This window comes from Lepidochelys kempii, chromosome 16, assembly GCF_965140285.1.
Source record: "Lepidochelys kempii isolate rLepKem1 chromosome 16, rLepKem1.hap1, whole genome shotgun sequence".
Taxonomy (NCBI): domain Eukaryota; kingdom Metazoa; phylum Chordata; order Testudines; family Cheloniidae; genus Lepidochelys; species Lepidochelys kempii.
Genome location: NC_136395.1, coordinates 26,409,860 through 26,425,852, shown reverse-complemented (window position 1 = coordinate 26,425,852; position 15,993 = coordinate 26,409,860). Strand labels below are relative to the sequence as shown.

The window sequence follows — 15,993 nt, the reverse complement described above, 5'->3', positions numbered from 1 at the left end:
ACTTTGGAGACTCAAATTTCAGTTGTTCCATGGTGCCTTGGTTGTACGTCATGTTTAACTCGACATCACCACAGTGTTGGAAAGGTCTGCAATAACTAAACACCTCTTGGTGAGTTAAGGATAAAACGTTGACTTGGAATTTCCTATACGCGTATTAGAGTCATGGTTTTTAGTATTGTCTTGTTACATTTGTCTGAATTAACATGTTCTGTTTGTTCAAGTCAGAGAATAATCATTTTTTAAAAATGTTCCTTGAGCTAATGCACTGGAAGTAAATGATAAAAGTGGGGGTTATAACAGTGTACTGGACGTGTAGATATAGCAACTTCACAAGGTGAGATTCACACACCAAAGAGCCCAATCCTGCGGTGTCTACGCGGACAAAAGTCCAGTTGAAGTTAATTCTAGCACTGGCATGTAAGTAAAAGTTCTGACAGAGTAGAGCTTGCAGGACTGGGTCCTAAGTAATGTTTTCCCCTTGATGAGTGTAAATTCACATGATGTATTAATGTAAGTATTATTTGGCCATTAAGAAGATAGTACTTTGTCTTCTGTTTCCTTAAGGCAGTGGTTCCCAAACTGGGATTTGTGAACTGTTACAGGGGATTCCCTAATGGCAGACAGAGCTGTCCCTAGGGACCCCGGCAGCACAGAGCCCCTGAACGTCCAAGAGCGAAGCAGATCAAAGCACGCATCTCTGTCACACTGAGGAGATTTAAATCTCAAGACTCCTTTATAAGATGGAAAGGGAGGTGGATATTTTTTGCTGTTTTTAAAATTAAATAGGCAGCCAGTATTGTTTTAAAAATTATTATGAAGAACAAGTTAAGCTTTGTTGTAAGCTTTGTTGCGTTATTTGCCTGGACTGCTGATTGTTTATGTAGGAGGACCTCTGAATTGGCTTCTTAAATACCTTCATGCTGTTTCACATCTGATAGTCCTTGATGAAACCTAGTTATAACAGGCTTATTCAAAGTGATACAAGCTACAAAAGTGAGATCTTGAAAGCTTGTTGCTGTTTTCATAATGCAATAAAAATACTGTAATGATCAATAATAAGTGTGTGTAATAAGCATGTCATAAAAACAAATTTTATATTTCTAAGATCGCTGCTTTTATACTCGGGTAAAGGAGAAAATCCCTGGAACCATTCATTTTTAGGAGGGGGTTTGCAAGACTTGACATTTTAGTGAAAGGGGTTCACAGATGGTTAAGGTTTAATATATTGCTGCAGGAGATGAAATTGTTTGTGTTCAATACCTAAAAATCACGTTTTGCCTCATTTCATCACGAGTGGACATTTTAGTACCTGGGTGTGTTTTGTTTTTTTAATACACTGGTGTATCCAGCCCATTTGTACCAAGTAGCATTGAATTTACTTCACAATTGGTATTGGGCAAGAAACCTATCCATTACCAGCTGATTATCAGTGGTCAGATGAATTTTTGCTGCCTGGGTGACACTTGCAGACTCTTCTCCTCTCCCCAGGAGTGACTTCTGAGGATGAGTGGAGAGTGAACAATTTCCAAGGGTCAGCCGCCAAGCAATGATTAACACACTAGACAAGCCAGCCTCCAGGTATTTTTAAACAAAAACCAGGCTCCAAATTTCTCATCCCAACAGTGCCTGGAGTGGCTTAATCTTTCCAGTTACAGTGTAGAGAGATTAGAGGGGACCAGTACTGAAATGGAAGGAAACAAAAACAAAATTTTTTTTCTGGCCAGTAAATCAACTTTAAAAAAAAAACATTTGTTGTCCCAGCTCTAATCCTAGTCAGCCCAAAGGAGGGAACATCTTTTAGAAGTGGCTTCAGTGATTGTCTCTAATTTCTGAGGACCATTTGGTCTGTCAGAGACCACTGTCCATCTCTGAATAGTACATGAATCTTTTTTGTGGGTTCTTTTTCATCTCTCTGACTTTAAAACCAATCAGTTGCTCTTTTGATTCCCAGAGTTGTGATTCATGGATTTATGAAATTTGTATGTAGCTTTTCCTAAATAAGCGAGCATTCATAGGACATCCGCTTGTGGTATTATGGTGTGTGTGTGGAGGACTATTTAGTCCGCTCCTCCCCGAAGCATGAGGGAACAGTGGGTCCTAAGTTGTGATTTGAAGAGAGCTGGCTTGTTAAATGTGATCTAAGAGGTTGGAATAAGGAAAAGTTATATATAATAATCCTCCTACCATCATCATCTTTTACAGCAGTTGCTGCAGGGATGGTTTGTGCTCATGAATGGCAGAGAAGGTGAACCATGAGACAGCTGTTAAATTTCAGCTCGGGACTGCATCTTGTCCAACTGTGAGCCTTTTCCAGCTCCTGCTGGATGTATGTGAAACAGGCTGATGAACCACTCTACCAGTAATAAGAAAAGGAGTACTTGTGGCACCTTAGAGACTAACCAATTTATTAGAGCATAAGCTTTCGTGTAGCTCACGAAAGCTTATGCTCTAATAAATTGGTTAGTCTCTAAGGTGCCACAAGTACTCCTTTTCTTTTTGCGAATACAGACTAACACGGCTGTTACTCTGAAATCTACCAGTAATAGAATCTTTGTCACCTCAATACAACTTTAATGCCGTATGTTCAGTTACAGTGTGAAGTTGCAGATTCGCCTTCGTCTCACAATACCTAATGGCGTCCAGAATTGTTTGTAACATCCCTGAATCTTGTCAGGGATTGTCAGTTTGGAGTTGCATTTGAAATGAAATCTAATTCTTTCCTGTGCTGAGTCTGTAGAGGGAGCTAATGTAGCTGTAATAGGCTTCCCTTTTCTGCTACAGAGCAGCTACAATTATGCGAATCCTTTCAGGCCACAACTTGCTGTACAGAATGCATAGTTTGAGGCCAGTTATTCAATGAAGGTTTTTGTTGTAGTTGTGTATACAATTAAATAGATTTTTTTTGTCATGTGCTCTCTGAGGGAGAGTTTTGTTGCTTAGAGCACTAGGTGAGCATTGGGCTGATGCATGGAACTGACTGCACTCTCTCTGAAAGGTAATTTAGATAATTTCCATTAAATAGAGAACAATTCAGATTTCCTCTGAGAAACTGTGTAAGTCAGGTGTCTGTATGGTATGTTGTTCTTTAAAGCATGCATGTTCTTGAAATGCAAACTCTTTGAGCATTAGAAATCCTATGCAAAGTAGTATGTTGGTATCTCAAATACACATTTGTAAACTTATGTAGGACTAAAACAGTAATGCATAATTTTAGCCATAATAGGAATTAGATTTGAGGAGGTTTCCCCCACTTGAAACAAGCATTATCTTTCCTTTCCTAGAATACCCAAGTCTAGAGATGAGTAGAATCGTGCTGCTTCATTAACTCTGAACTAGTTAATGAAACTGCACAGTAGAGTGTCCGTACTACTGACAAAAGTATAAATAGATTACACATTCGTTTAACAGTCGTAGTTATAGTCCATTTAAATTGAAAAATTGTAACAATTGGTATTTACAAATACACACTTCACCTGGATTTATATAAAAGTGGCCATACTCCCATTCCTGCTATAAATCTTACATTCTCAAATTGTCTTCATCACTGTTTTTCTTTTAATACTCTTCTCCTGTACACTACACTGGAATATGAAAACATTAGCTAGCTATGATGCAGTGCAGACCAAAGCTCCCCTGTAATGCAGCTATTCAGAGGAGTAGAATAAATTTTGCAAACCAGGTTGGCTGTGTTACAAAACATACAAATCATTTTCGTACTATAGAGGATGATTAAATCGTCTCTATTCAAGGCAGTCTTTAACTAAACTAGTATGCAATTTGTATGCAAGTGGTTTACACGGCACTACAGGGAAACTTGCATTCTAGATTGTTGTACATGTATGTATTTAAGGTCTGGAAGATAGTAAATCGTTATGAACATCAGTTTCTCCCCTTCATAGTTTAAGGTTTTTCGTTTCTTAAATTTTTTCACCCTGACCCCTTCATTATAATCGGTTTGACATGTACCACTGATGGCGCTCATCATGATTGGAAAGCTGGTCCTTGCAGTAGTGCTGACCATTGTTCAGATTCACAACACTGTATCATAAAGATGCTGCCTGTGTTTCTACCTTATCCTTCTAAGAGAACTTAGGCCATGTACAGAAATATACATCTCCATCTGATAGTATTGTCTTAGTTAATAGGGCAAGTGATCCTCTTGAATCACACTTCAGTAACCTCTAGAAAGTAGCCCCTTAATTTGATCATTTGTAATTTTGCTCCTTCTGTACATTAGATTAGTTTTCCCTTTTATTTAAATGAAATGACAGTTTAAGAATGTTTCTGTCTAGCTACACTGTGCTGCACAATTTCCACATTTACAGGAGTTGGTAAACTAGATAAGCTTTATTTTATATTCCCCCCCCAGGAAGAGGAAGCCAAACAGCTTGTGAGAGATGCCATCGCAGCTGGCATATTCAATGATCTGGGCTCCGGCAGTAACATAGATCTCTGTGTTATAAGCAAAAGCAAGTTGGATTTTCTCCGTCCTTACAATGTGGCCAACAAAAAAGGCGAAAGGTTAGTATTTCCAAAGCCGCCTATTGTCCAGTCTTTCCCTAACATTCCAGACATTTCAGTCAGATCCTTCCCAGTACATTTTGATACTGCTTTTTCAGTGTCCACCACCATTAGCTCCTGCCCTCAGAGGAAGGGCTCACCCATGTTTGGAGAATAGACTCTGCATATGGTTGCTGATTTTAAACGCACTCTCTGGATCACTAGCATTTCCTTTAAAACACAGAAGGTTGTAGAGGTTTTTCTATAGATCGTTGCGGGAGGGACTGTCAATTGTTCTATGGCTAACTTGGGCCTAACAAAAAAATGTCAGTATAATGCAAAGAAGATAAGGAATTTAGGGGAACAAATGTTGAAGGTTGTCAGCGATGCTCCTTTCTGCTGGAACATCCCTCTCTTGACCTTTTCACCACCTTTAGAGTTTTGTGCTATTTATGTTCTCCAGCTCCCTAGTTTGACAGGCCACAGCAAAAGACAGATCCTGCCATAGCCCTCCTTTCACTATGCTGTGTGCAAAACTACAAATGTGACAAACCATTTTATGCTGTTGCTCTTTTTCCTTCAAAACCAAAGCTGATGCATTTTGAATTCTCTGAACTTAAACTTCCAAGAAATTAGTTAAGTACAGCCACCCTACCCTCTAAGTATGATTCCACAGTGCAGTTTTCATGATTGAACTCAGAGAAGTGACTGAACGTTTTAGGAATACTCAAGGCATGGAGGTGGTGAAATTCCAAAGTAAGCAAATGTGGGTGCAGTTAGTTGGGTAAGAGACCAGCTGAAAGTTTAACTGCTAACCATGCAGCAGTCACTCCTGCACACTGCATTGCCTAATTAGTGAGTCACAGCCCCTGCAGGCAGTTGAAAGATTTTGCAATATGTATATTTACACAGGGTGTAATGTGATTGTGCAACTTACAGACTATTGCAGAAATAGTGGAATGAAAATAAAAATTCACCTTTCTTTAAAGCAAACAATAGGCAAAGGCACAGTGCCAGTCAGACCAATGTATTCATAGTAGTTCTACTCGCATAGTATGAGTTGCAGAGCTCTTGTCTGTTAGACTTTCCATTATAAGCCTGCATGGGATATGATACTGAGTTCCCTTGTTCATGAGAGAATTCTGCAATTGCAGAGTAATTCAGATAACTTTGAATTCCATGGTACAATCATATTGCGGGGGGGAGGAGCCAGCCTCTAGGCTAAGATCAAATGTGGTGTGAGTAACAGACAGTCACTGCCTTAGTCTTTCAGGCTTGCTGAGTGTTTTTAGACTGCAACTTTAGAAAGCCAAAGTAAATTTAACATTTTTGTTGTGCAAGATGTAGCATCTGTTCCTTTAGATTGATTAAGATTCAGCCTTAATGTTTTTTTAATGACCTCTTCTTTGATATCCACTTTGTCTGGATTCAATTCTAGGGAAGTTCTGTGTTGGGGAGCTGCTCTGTAACTTTCATTGATTATCTTTAACAGGTATGGTAAGTACAGGTGTGAAAAAGGAACTACAGCTGTTCTTGCAGAAAATGTGGCTCTCCTGGACCTTGAAGTGGTGGATGAAACAGTGCAAACAATGGACACTTCCTGAAGTATTGTGACACAGAATTACTACGTTAACCATGTCTGGTTGATATTAGAAGCCTTCCTGCATGGAAAAAACTCAATTTATAGTAAATAAATGGATTCTGACCAATTTGTGGAGTGAGGTTTTTTTTGGTTTTCACCGTTGATTGGTTCTGTACGTAAGGAATGGTAAGTCAGCCAAACAAAAATCTTATTAATGATCTGCTATCTGAAAGGTCATCCTACACATTGTAAGCTATGAGTGAGTCACAGGGCAGCAATCTGAAGTACATGTTCAGCTAGTTGGGCCATTCCCTCTTGAGGGGATGCCATTGTCATGAAACAGCTGCTACCTGTACTTGGGTAGTCAAGATAGGACTAGCAGAAAAACCTGCTACCACTAAGTTCAGTGGCTTCTCTATCTCTTGTGTTTCAACACAGAAAACAACAGCTAGACATTGGTAATAAAGAGTCAGGCTAGCCTCTAAAACAGCACAGTGGGTAGACGTTCTTAGAAGGCAGAATTTGTGAGCAGAACTGGTGTAACTTTTAGTCCATTTCCTTACAAGTTGAGCTTGATGCAGTGTGAAACTAACATATTGGGGAATATAAACACTTTACAAGAACAATTTTAGACTTGAACTCAGTCATTTTGCAACAAAACACTTTGTTACTTAACACTGGACTCAAATATATAGTATTTTTTAACAAAGGAAGTTGTTTATTTTGTAAATCATGGTTTTATTTATCTAAAAATGCACAGTTGCAAAAATTTACCTTTTTAAAATACATTTACTTATAAGCACTAATAATCTTATGTAGCAAGGAAGTGACCAGACTTATCAAAACACTCAAGTAATTTGAGCCTTCTTGACAGCCAAAGAACTTTTATTCTACATTACACCAACAGAGGCATTGCACAACCACGTCTATGAACGTGTAAGTTGCCACTATAGTTCAAAGGAAACCTGCAGTACAAAGGTGACCATCTTTATTATATTTAAATACACTAAAAATCTGGCTTCTTGATCATTTCTGAACATGTTAGCATTGGGAATGGAGGAAGCATTCTGGCCTCTCTCCTACTGAACTGAATATCCTGGCTCCCACAGGAGAGCAACAGCCTGGACTTCCTAGCGGGAAGTATCAGTAAAATGGCATCTTACATTTAAGAGATACCAGCATCATTCACAGCAATGAATATCTTTAGCCGAATCTTTTGAAATTCAGTTTAACTGGGCACTGCAGTTTTCCTTTAAGTAGTGAGAATTAGGTTTAACAAAATCCATTCAAAGCATATACATGTATTTAACCCTCTTACCCTGATTTTATTTCCAAGCAGCTATGGGCTTTTTTTGAAAGAGTAAGGTGTCACAGGCTGTATTTAAACACTTGAACAACTGTCACCCACAAACATACATGATAGCAATGGACTCTACCTCACACAGAAGAAACACTATAACAGTACAAGTTTATTTCCCCTGGGTGTTGTCCTTTGAGATTAACTGCAGCAGTTCCCCTGAACAGTTAGGTGAAATGGAAACACTTGAACGTGAATCCACAAGTTTGGTTTCTAAAGCAGTGAATACTTTTCATTGTCTCTAATGAAACAAATCATTGATTCAATGAATGAATTTTGTTGACTGAAAATTTTTAGGTCTTTAAAAGACTAATTTTTTTTTTAAACAAAATGTCTCCTTCAAATCAGCTTGAGTTTCTTATAAAAATTCACATTTTATAAATTAGCTTTCACAGTTAAATAGGTATGGGCTGATCCTTATTTAAAATTACACAAAGCATTGGTCTTATTTCATGCTAAATGTAAATAATATCATTACTATGTTTGAAAAAAGTTTTAAAACACTGCTTTCCTTACATTTTATTTATGAATGGCTAAAGTACCATTGGATTTGGTAAAAGTATCTTCCCCAAAATAGAATTGGCTTAGAGTAATACTGGTTTTATAATAGACTTTTAGCCTAACAAGATTAATGCCAAAGGGGAAAATACATTTATAAAGATACATTGCTTATAGAAGCAATGCTTTTCAGGTATATGCTAGACTCACCTCATTGTCTATAACCAAGTTAACAGATAAATGGATCCACAAAATATTCACTCTAAAACTTCAGATTAAAAAAAAAAAAATCTTCAAACAAGTGTCCGTCCCTTCCTCTTTTTGCAAAGGAGGGGATAAAACACAGAGCTGAATGCTTTAAAAATATATGAACTAAAAACTGAAATTGCTATTAACCATGTGCAGAAGAGGCAAAGTAGCAGTTATACAATTTACACAATATCTACTGCAATTCTTACATTAGTATAAAGTGATTTCACTGAAGGAATTATTTCAATATTTCACATTACAGTTAAGATAAAGGGGTGTGTCAAAGGCTCAATGAGACACCCCTGTTAATATAATCTATTCTAGATTACACACAACAGTTTTAAGAAAGGACCCTTAAATGATCTACATCTGTAGTATGTTATTGGCTTTGAAAAAAAAAATGCTTGCAATACCTCATAGAATCTTCACTTTAAAGCATGACCACCTGGTAAGAGTCCTTGTCAAATAACCTGCAGAAATAATGGAGCATCTTGCTACCAGTGCTCAACTCTCTCACTTGAGTTTGACTAGGCACCGGTCGGTTTCATCTGAGAAATAAAAATTCAAGTAAGACTAAGCTGTGATGGCTTTTCTTAGAGAGTGTTTGCAGATGATTCAAGTGCTGGAGGTCCAAACATGCATCTGTTTTGCTATTTGGTGCACATAACCAATGTCAGGTCTCTGATCTGGATCAGGGTATATGCACATGCTGACCAATTCACGTAGCTGAAAAGAAAGGAAGGAAGAATTGCATGAAAATATAATGTACCACCCTGTTCCTTTTTGGAAAGGGGAAGGGACTATTTGAATGCAAAGAACCCTGGATTGGAGTGTCAACTCCTTTATTCTTTTCCATCTGCTATATGTTCATGGCAAATCAGGAAGTGTGTGTGTCTAGTTTCCCTATTTGTAAAATGACTAGTCCCTACCCAGACAATTCACTTTATAGCACTGAAGTCTAATATTCTGTACTAAGTTGGTGCATTTAGTTGTGGCTTCTTAGACCCATTCTGTACCCTAAAGAGTTTGCAACCTAAATGTAACATACAGGAGAGAGGAGGCAACAACCAGTGGTTCATCCATTACATTTAGCATTTTGTTAGTTTAAAACCTTGTAATTTCCCCCCCTATGTTTAATGAGTTAGAGCAGGGGTGACCAGTCAGAGGCAGATGGCTACCGAAGAGAAGAGTTAGCGGGTGCCTGAAGGAGGAGTATGTGTTTGCTTCATGTACAGGAGGTGAGACACTGAATCATGAATGGGAGGGAGGTGGTGATGAAGGGTTCGGTAAAGCAGGCAAAGTAGGTGAAACAGCAGTCGGGATGAAGTAGGAGAGTAGAGCTGAGCTTAGCTTTAACAGTGAGGACAAGGAACTCAAACTGGATAGGAAAAGATACGTGGGAGGGGCCACAGAATGACATGATCAGGATTTGGATGCAGGGGAAAAGCATAGGAAAGAACAGAAAATGAGCCCAAAATTGCAAGTTGGACAGAGATGACACATAAGACTTGTGAGTGAAGATGGAGAAATGGAAGTGAACTGTGGTGTTCAATTCAAGGAAGATCTATTCAGTGCACACTTCTATATAATGATCCTGCATTGCATCCTAGCAGCAAATCAGTGGCAGTTAGCCAGTTCAAGATTGAATTAAGTTTTGAAAAGCACTTTGAGATCCTTAGACATAAGATAGAGCACTAGCTGTGCGAGACACAGCAGTGTGACAATGACACTCGACTCCAGGACCTTAATGCAGAAAAGAGATGGGTCACTGATTATAAGTAATAAAATGCAGAAGGACCAGAGTCTCCCTACCTCCCCATCCTCTTTATTGTACACATGAAAGATTGTAGCTTTTAATTATACAGACACCGAAAGCTGCTCGTACCCCCGAGGCATGGGGAGAAACAGCCTTGAGCCTCTGATCTTCTCACATCCTCCCAGTAGCCACAGTGCCAATTATTTTAATGGTAATTAAAAGCATGACCATACAGCCATCAAGCACACATCTTCAGCTGGATTTACACAACTGAGGTTTTCACTTCTGAATGGCAGTAGGTCCTGTAAAATGACAATTGTTTCTGGGCCTGAAGCAGATTACAACACTAGGAACAGTAGCACAATGGTACAGGGTGAACAATGATCGTGTTTATATAAAGGAGACACACCACAAGGGGAAAGTGCCAAAATAAACTTATTAAACTACAGGTACTGATGTAGCCTTACTACCTAGGATTGGGGGGTGGAGGGGAAGAGGAGGATGGTATGCTTTGTCATCTCTGCTATGGCCACAGTATAAACTCATTACTAGAGTATCTGAGCACTTTTCACTAAAATTAGTAGTCAAGTCTATAGTGAACTCCATGGACCCTTTGACTCTCTCTTTTGGGGATAAAAACAAGTGTATGCTGTTTATATCTGATGACAGCTAAACATATAGTCTTAGCATGTGCCTGTACCTTGAATTATAAGATGGATGGTATTTTATTAATCTCAGATGATGCCAGCCTCTTTACAATGTATTAAAATAATCAGCAGTCAATGTAAAGTTATGTGAAATCAATCTGCTGCCTTTTGGTAGGGTAAACTGTGCTGCTCGAATTCAGAATGATGGAGAGGCAAAGATTTTCTCCAACAACCATCCTAGCATGCAAGAGCTAAATCCAACTTCCATTCTTATCTACTCGCAGGTCACAGATGAAGCCTCGATAATCACTGCAAATAAGTGTTTGAAATGACTTGATCAAATCCCCTTCAGCAGATAGACTGGGGAGTTGGAACATAAGAATGGCCCTACTGGGTCAGACCAAAGGTCCATCTAGCCCAGTATCCTGTCTTCCAACAGTGGCCAGTGCCAGGTGCCCCAGAGGGAATGAACAGAACAGGGAATCATCAAGTGATCCATCCCCTGTTGCTCATTCCCAGCTTCTGGCAAACAGAGGCTAGGGATGCCCATCCTGGCTAATAGCCATTGATGGACCTAACCTCCATGAACTTAAATAGTTCTTTTTTGAACCCTGTTATGGTGTTGGCCTTCGCAACATCCTCTGGCAAGGAGTTCCACAGGTTGACTGTGCGTTGTGTGAAGAAATACTTCCTTTTATTTGTTTTAAACCTGCTGCCTATTAATTTCATTTGGTGACCCCAGTTCTTGTGTTATGAGAAGTAAAAACACTTCCTTATCTACTTTCTCTACATCAGTCATGATTTGATAGACCTCAATCATATCTTCCCTTAGCCGACTCTCTGCCAAGCTAAAAAGTCCCAGTTTTATTAATCTCTCCTCATTCGGAAGCCGTTCTATACCCCTAATAGTTTTTGTTGCCCTTTTCTGAACCTTTTCCAATAGATCTTTTCTGAGATGGGGCGAATACTGCACACAGTATTCAAGATGTGGGCGTACCACGGATTTATATAGAGGCAACATGATATTTTCTGTCCTATTATCTATCCCTTTCTTAATGATTCCCAGCATTCTGTTCACTTTCTGATGGCCCCTGCACATGGAGTGGATGTTTTCAGAGAACTATGGCCATTTCTAGTTTTCTGTTCCAGGGAGGGAGCCTATCATGACAAGAGAAAATATTTGGATGGCTTAGCTTTAAAAAGCCCCAAAACAGGAGCAATTCATTTTAAGGAGCTTTATTAAAGCAGGGCACTTTTCTCTAATTACTCAAGTTTATTCATTTGATCTGGAGCTGAGAACATGGTGTACATGAGAGATTCATGGGATCAGAAATCAGCCTGCAGTGTAACACATTAGCAGAGCTCAACCTTAGCTTCAAGATTGGTATGAGAGAGGCAAAGGGGAGCTTTGCCGTGAGCTGCCGAGGATGACTGAGCAACATTCAGCCTCACGGCATGGGCAAGAGTCAATTCCGACCCTCAGTGCGTGAGGATACGCAGGCTGCGTTTTCACATGGCTCACAGGCCAACGGGCCGTGACAACATTAGAGCAGGCTCAAGAAATTACTCTCTGAGGCGGAATCTGAGCAAGCAGAACAGCCATTCGCTCTGGAAGGAGAATGTATGTATTCACATACAAAATAACTAAGTCACCCATTCTGTCCTCTGACGCCATGATTACTGCTAGAACAAACGCTGTATGAGGCCTCGTTCCACAAATTTCACCCATAGCTACAGCATTTTCCGAAGAGGCTCTTGTGGTAGCCTGCTCCCTGAACCAGCTTCACTTTCTGCTTGCTTGGTTTAGGAAGTCCATCTGCTCCCACCCCTGGCCATTCACTCTGACAGTGTCACCATTTGGGTATTTCATACCGTAAAGAACTAAAGTAAACACGGCTCATACTACAGTCGTGTTCCAGCATAAAAACATTAAGCGTTGTGGCTTCATGTAACAGCAGCAACTAATACGGTGAAATAAGCCAGAGCTGAAGGCCTAGCCCCCTCTCAGACTTGTCAGGCATTCAGTTAAGTGTATGAACACCACCTGTATCTAGTTCTCTGGGACCTGGAGCTTTTGAGCTTTAAACCACCCTTCTCACCCAAGACTGTATCACTATACTACACACACTCTCTAGCAGTGCCAGAGGGAAGCACACAGACAGTAATTGTAAAGACAGGAAACACATCTGTCAACTTACACTAATTCCTACTGCCAGCAGGCATATCATGAAGGGCATGCTATAACAGCACAGCAAATGGAAATTACTCTTTATGAAGGCAGTCTGGAAAACCAGCACTTTCTAGAAGAGTTTACAATTTTTTTTTTTTAAGTTGGTTGCTTAGCAAGAATGCAAACTCTGTGAAAACCAGCAGCTCTGGTGTCTCTTTAGGAACACAGCACCCCTTAAAGCCAAGGCCCTACGATGTATGTGCACACAAGACAGTCAGCATTTAGAGTCTGTTATGGTCAGGACATTATGGGTATGTTTCTTGCCCACAGAGCAGGAAAACTGAGAAATAAACCAGTTGTTTGTGACCGACTTGCTGACTCACAACTCAGGGGAGGAAGTTAATGCTTAGAACAGATGCTCTGAAAGAAAGCGGCGTGTGTTATCCTTCACCTGAAGAGGTGGGGGAACTGATTGCACATGTACATTCTTATCTTAACATTACTGCACATTTGCTTTGACTACAGTGAATCCATTGCTTCTGTAAGGCACTTTGGGATAGGTCTCCAGAGGGTACTGAAACTGAAACGGCTGGTGTGGATGCTGTGTACCATTTGAGTCAAAGCTGGTTCTATCCCACCGGTTGAATTATGAATGGTTCAGCTCTCTAGCACAGACAGAGCCTCTGCCTGCAGGCTCAAGGAGACAGCACCATGCTAGTCCAGCCGGAGAGATGCTGTCCTGTGAGAAATGTCATGCTTTAAACACAAAAGCTCAAATTCTGGTGAGTGACGTGAAACTATCGGAAGTCCCTACAAGTTTAGTCTCACCTCAGTGACTGACACCTCCCACACGTGCCCCTTTCACTAACAGTGCCTCACTGCAGCCAATCCAAGTCTTTATTAAGGGGGAAAAAATCTACTGGCTTGGCATGTTTAGGGATCTGTCCCCTCCAGGCCTGTCACTCCTGTTAACATTACGGGGAGCGATCTGCATCCATCCAGAGACATAACCCTGCAACCAGCACACACTGGATTTTGCCAGAAGTGCACACTTCATTTCACAAAAGCTGCTGTGTGCAATGGAGCTGGAGCCAGAGCCCAGCTGCTCAGTTTTGTCTAGTACTATTTCCCAATGCCTTGTGCACAGATCTGGCATGGTACCTTTCCCTGGGAGCCAAATGTCAGCAGCTTAAGAGGATGTGCAAGTGAACTGGTTGCCAATTAAAGTGCTCTCAACCCAGTTTTATTTACTTTGTTGTGTCTGCGTTTACAGGGAGATTGGCATATACCACAAACACAGAGGAGGGGAGGTCACTGTATGGATGCCCCATTTTTTGAATATGCAAAACTGATTTCAAACCCCTTTTGTTTTATGAACATTCTAACTCCTTCCTTCCTCCAGCATCCTCTTACTTCTAACTAGTTAGAGAGTATGCAAAACTAAGTGGGGATATTTCTCTAATCCCAGGAAAGACATACTCAGGTGGAGTTCTCTAGATTACCTGCATCTATGTAGTTTGTTGCTTCCCATTTCTACCAGGCTGCTGTTGTACAACCCAATAGCAAAGATGTTTTGAGCATCACCACAGTCCCCTTCTGGGGAACAACCTTGGAATACACATGGACTGTCTGCTAGCTGCCCTGGATTTTATTTCCCCTGTATCCTGTCTCTCACTGCACAGAGCTCTGCTTCTACTGAAAAACTACAAGTTAGACTCTCTCAATTACCTAAACAACTTCCTTTCATACACTAGGCAGCTATTTCTGAAAGAAGAAATGGAGGGAAAGAACTGGTTGTTTAGGGCAATTCATGCACTTATCAAGAGACTTGGTTTCCTGTCTGATTTAGGTCCACATGAAATGGATTCGGTGGGCTTCAGTCTAGCTGACATTTGGCCACATTGAAAAAGCGCCACACAACTGTCATAAAAGGTCCACTGCAAAAGAAGGGGGTGGCTGCAACTGGATTTAAGCACAGTGGCAAAGGGGTGGGAGCAAGCATGCACAGCAGCAACTTGTGATATTGCTCAGTCCAGCCACTGCTTTCCATCTCTTGCTTTCATAGCAATAAAATTAACCAGACGTTAAAAAGCCCCCATATGGCTCCTGCTTGGATGCTTATTGTACTAGGCTAATCACTTCCCTTCCTCCTTTTAGTATCATTTTTCCCTTGTTATACATTTAAACAAACTGAGGACTTTATAGACTAAATTTAAACACCGTTTTATGGTGTGTTATTGTAGGGAGAGGTGTCAGGTTTTCCCCAGGTTTCGTCGTCATATTTTGCTAGTGCAGGAGCACTCCAGATCAGACCACTCCTCGTTACTGGAAACTTCCTTTTGTTCCCCATTGGGCTCCATTTACTCTGCTGGTGCTTGGATACCATGGTGAGAGGTGTTTCAGCCGGATGTGTGCTAACCTAGGGAATCCTATGTAGAGGTCCCCAATTCTTTTCAGGTGTTGGGGGGGGAGGGTCTACTTCAGATATGGCCAAAAACCACTTCCCTGTCTTCATGCACACTCTGCCCTCCCCTGCCCCCAGGGTCAGTTATTTTACCCCCACTGGTCACCACTTTCCAATCTGAGCATCAGGTGCCCAATTTACCTTTTCAGAATAATGTTCAGCTGGAAGGGGAGGGTAGTCACATTGTTCTATCTTCTGGCAAAGAGAAAACAGATTCATTTTATCTCCATAGAAAGGACTCTGAAGAGCTGCCATCTGTAGAGAAAAATGGAAGATAGTTTTAAACTGTGAAGGGTTTAGAAGCTCCCAGTACTGCTGATTTGCAATAGCAAGTTTTGCTCTGTGACAGGGCACAAATGTTGCTCTCTGACAGTGTACACAAATGGATACTGTTGCTCTTTGAGACATCAGTTTGTACACTGCCAAGCACCTATTACCAGATGTACAGCAGACCTGCCGTTCCCTCATCAGCCCTACGCCGTGGACATAAGCAAACAAAAGCTGTGTCAGGCAGCGGCAGTTGCACAAAGCACCTCGAGTCACAGAGCGCCCCCTCCACAAGAAAGGCATGAGATTTGGTATTTGCACAGTGAAGTCAGACCTCTGCCTGTCCCCTATTCAGAAGGCTGGAACTCGGGTTTACCATGCTGCAGGGACACACACACACACACACGGGTACGTACGTCTCAGGCAGCTAAACTGGTTTCCTGGTGTCCCCAAGGACAGAGCATTCTTGTAAAAAGCAGAAACACAAAGAAACACCCGTGGCC

At 40.8% G+C, this 15,993-nt stretch overlaps 2 protein-coding genes across 7 annotated transcripts in view; one reads left to right on the top strand and one right to left on the bottom strand.

The window, feature by feature from the left end:
• The window catches only part of PSMB7 (proteasome 20S subunit beta 7), a 41,782-nt gene extending 35,573 nt beyond the window's left edge, over positions 1-6,209 (top strand). Inside the window, exons 7-8 of the mRNA XM_073314755.2 lie at positions 4,370-4,521; positions 5,993-6,209. Coding sequence (XP_073170856.1) covers positions 4,370-4,521; positions 5,993-6,104 — 264 coding nt within the window. The 3' untranslated portion in view covers positions 6,105-6,209. The remainder of the gene's footprint in view (positions 1-4,369; positions 4,522-5,992) is intronic.
• A 2,003-nt stretch (positions 6,210-8,212) lies between these two features.
• The window catches only part of NEK6 (NIMA related kinase 6), a 106,914-nt gene continuing 99,133 nt past the window's right edge, over positions 8,213-15,993 (bottom strand). For all 6 annotated transcript variants that reach the window (XM_073314020.2, XM_073314017.2, XM_073314014.2 and 3 more), the window contains 2 exons: positions 15,365-15,478; positions 8,213-8,912 (listed from right to left, as the gene is read on the bottom strand). In XM_073314020.2, the coding sequence (XP_073170121.1) occupies positions 8,802-8,912; positions 15,365-15,478 (225 nt within the window). In that variant the 3' untranslated portion in view covers positions 8,213-8,801. The remainder of the gene's footprint in view (positions 8,913-15,364; positions 15,479-15,993) is intronic.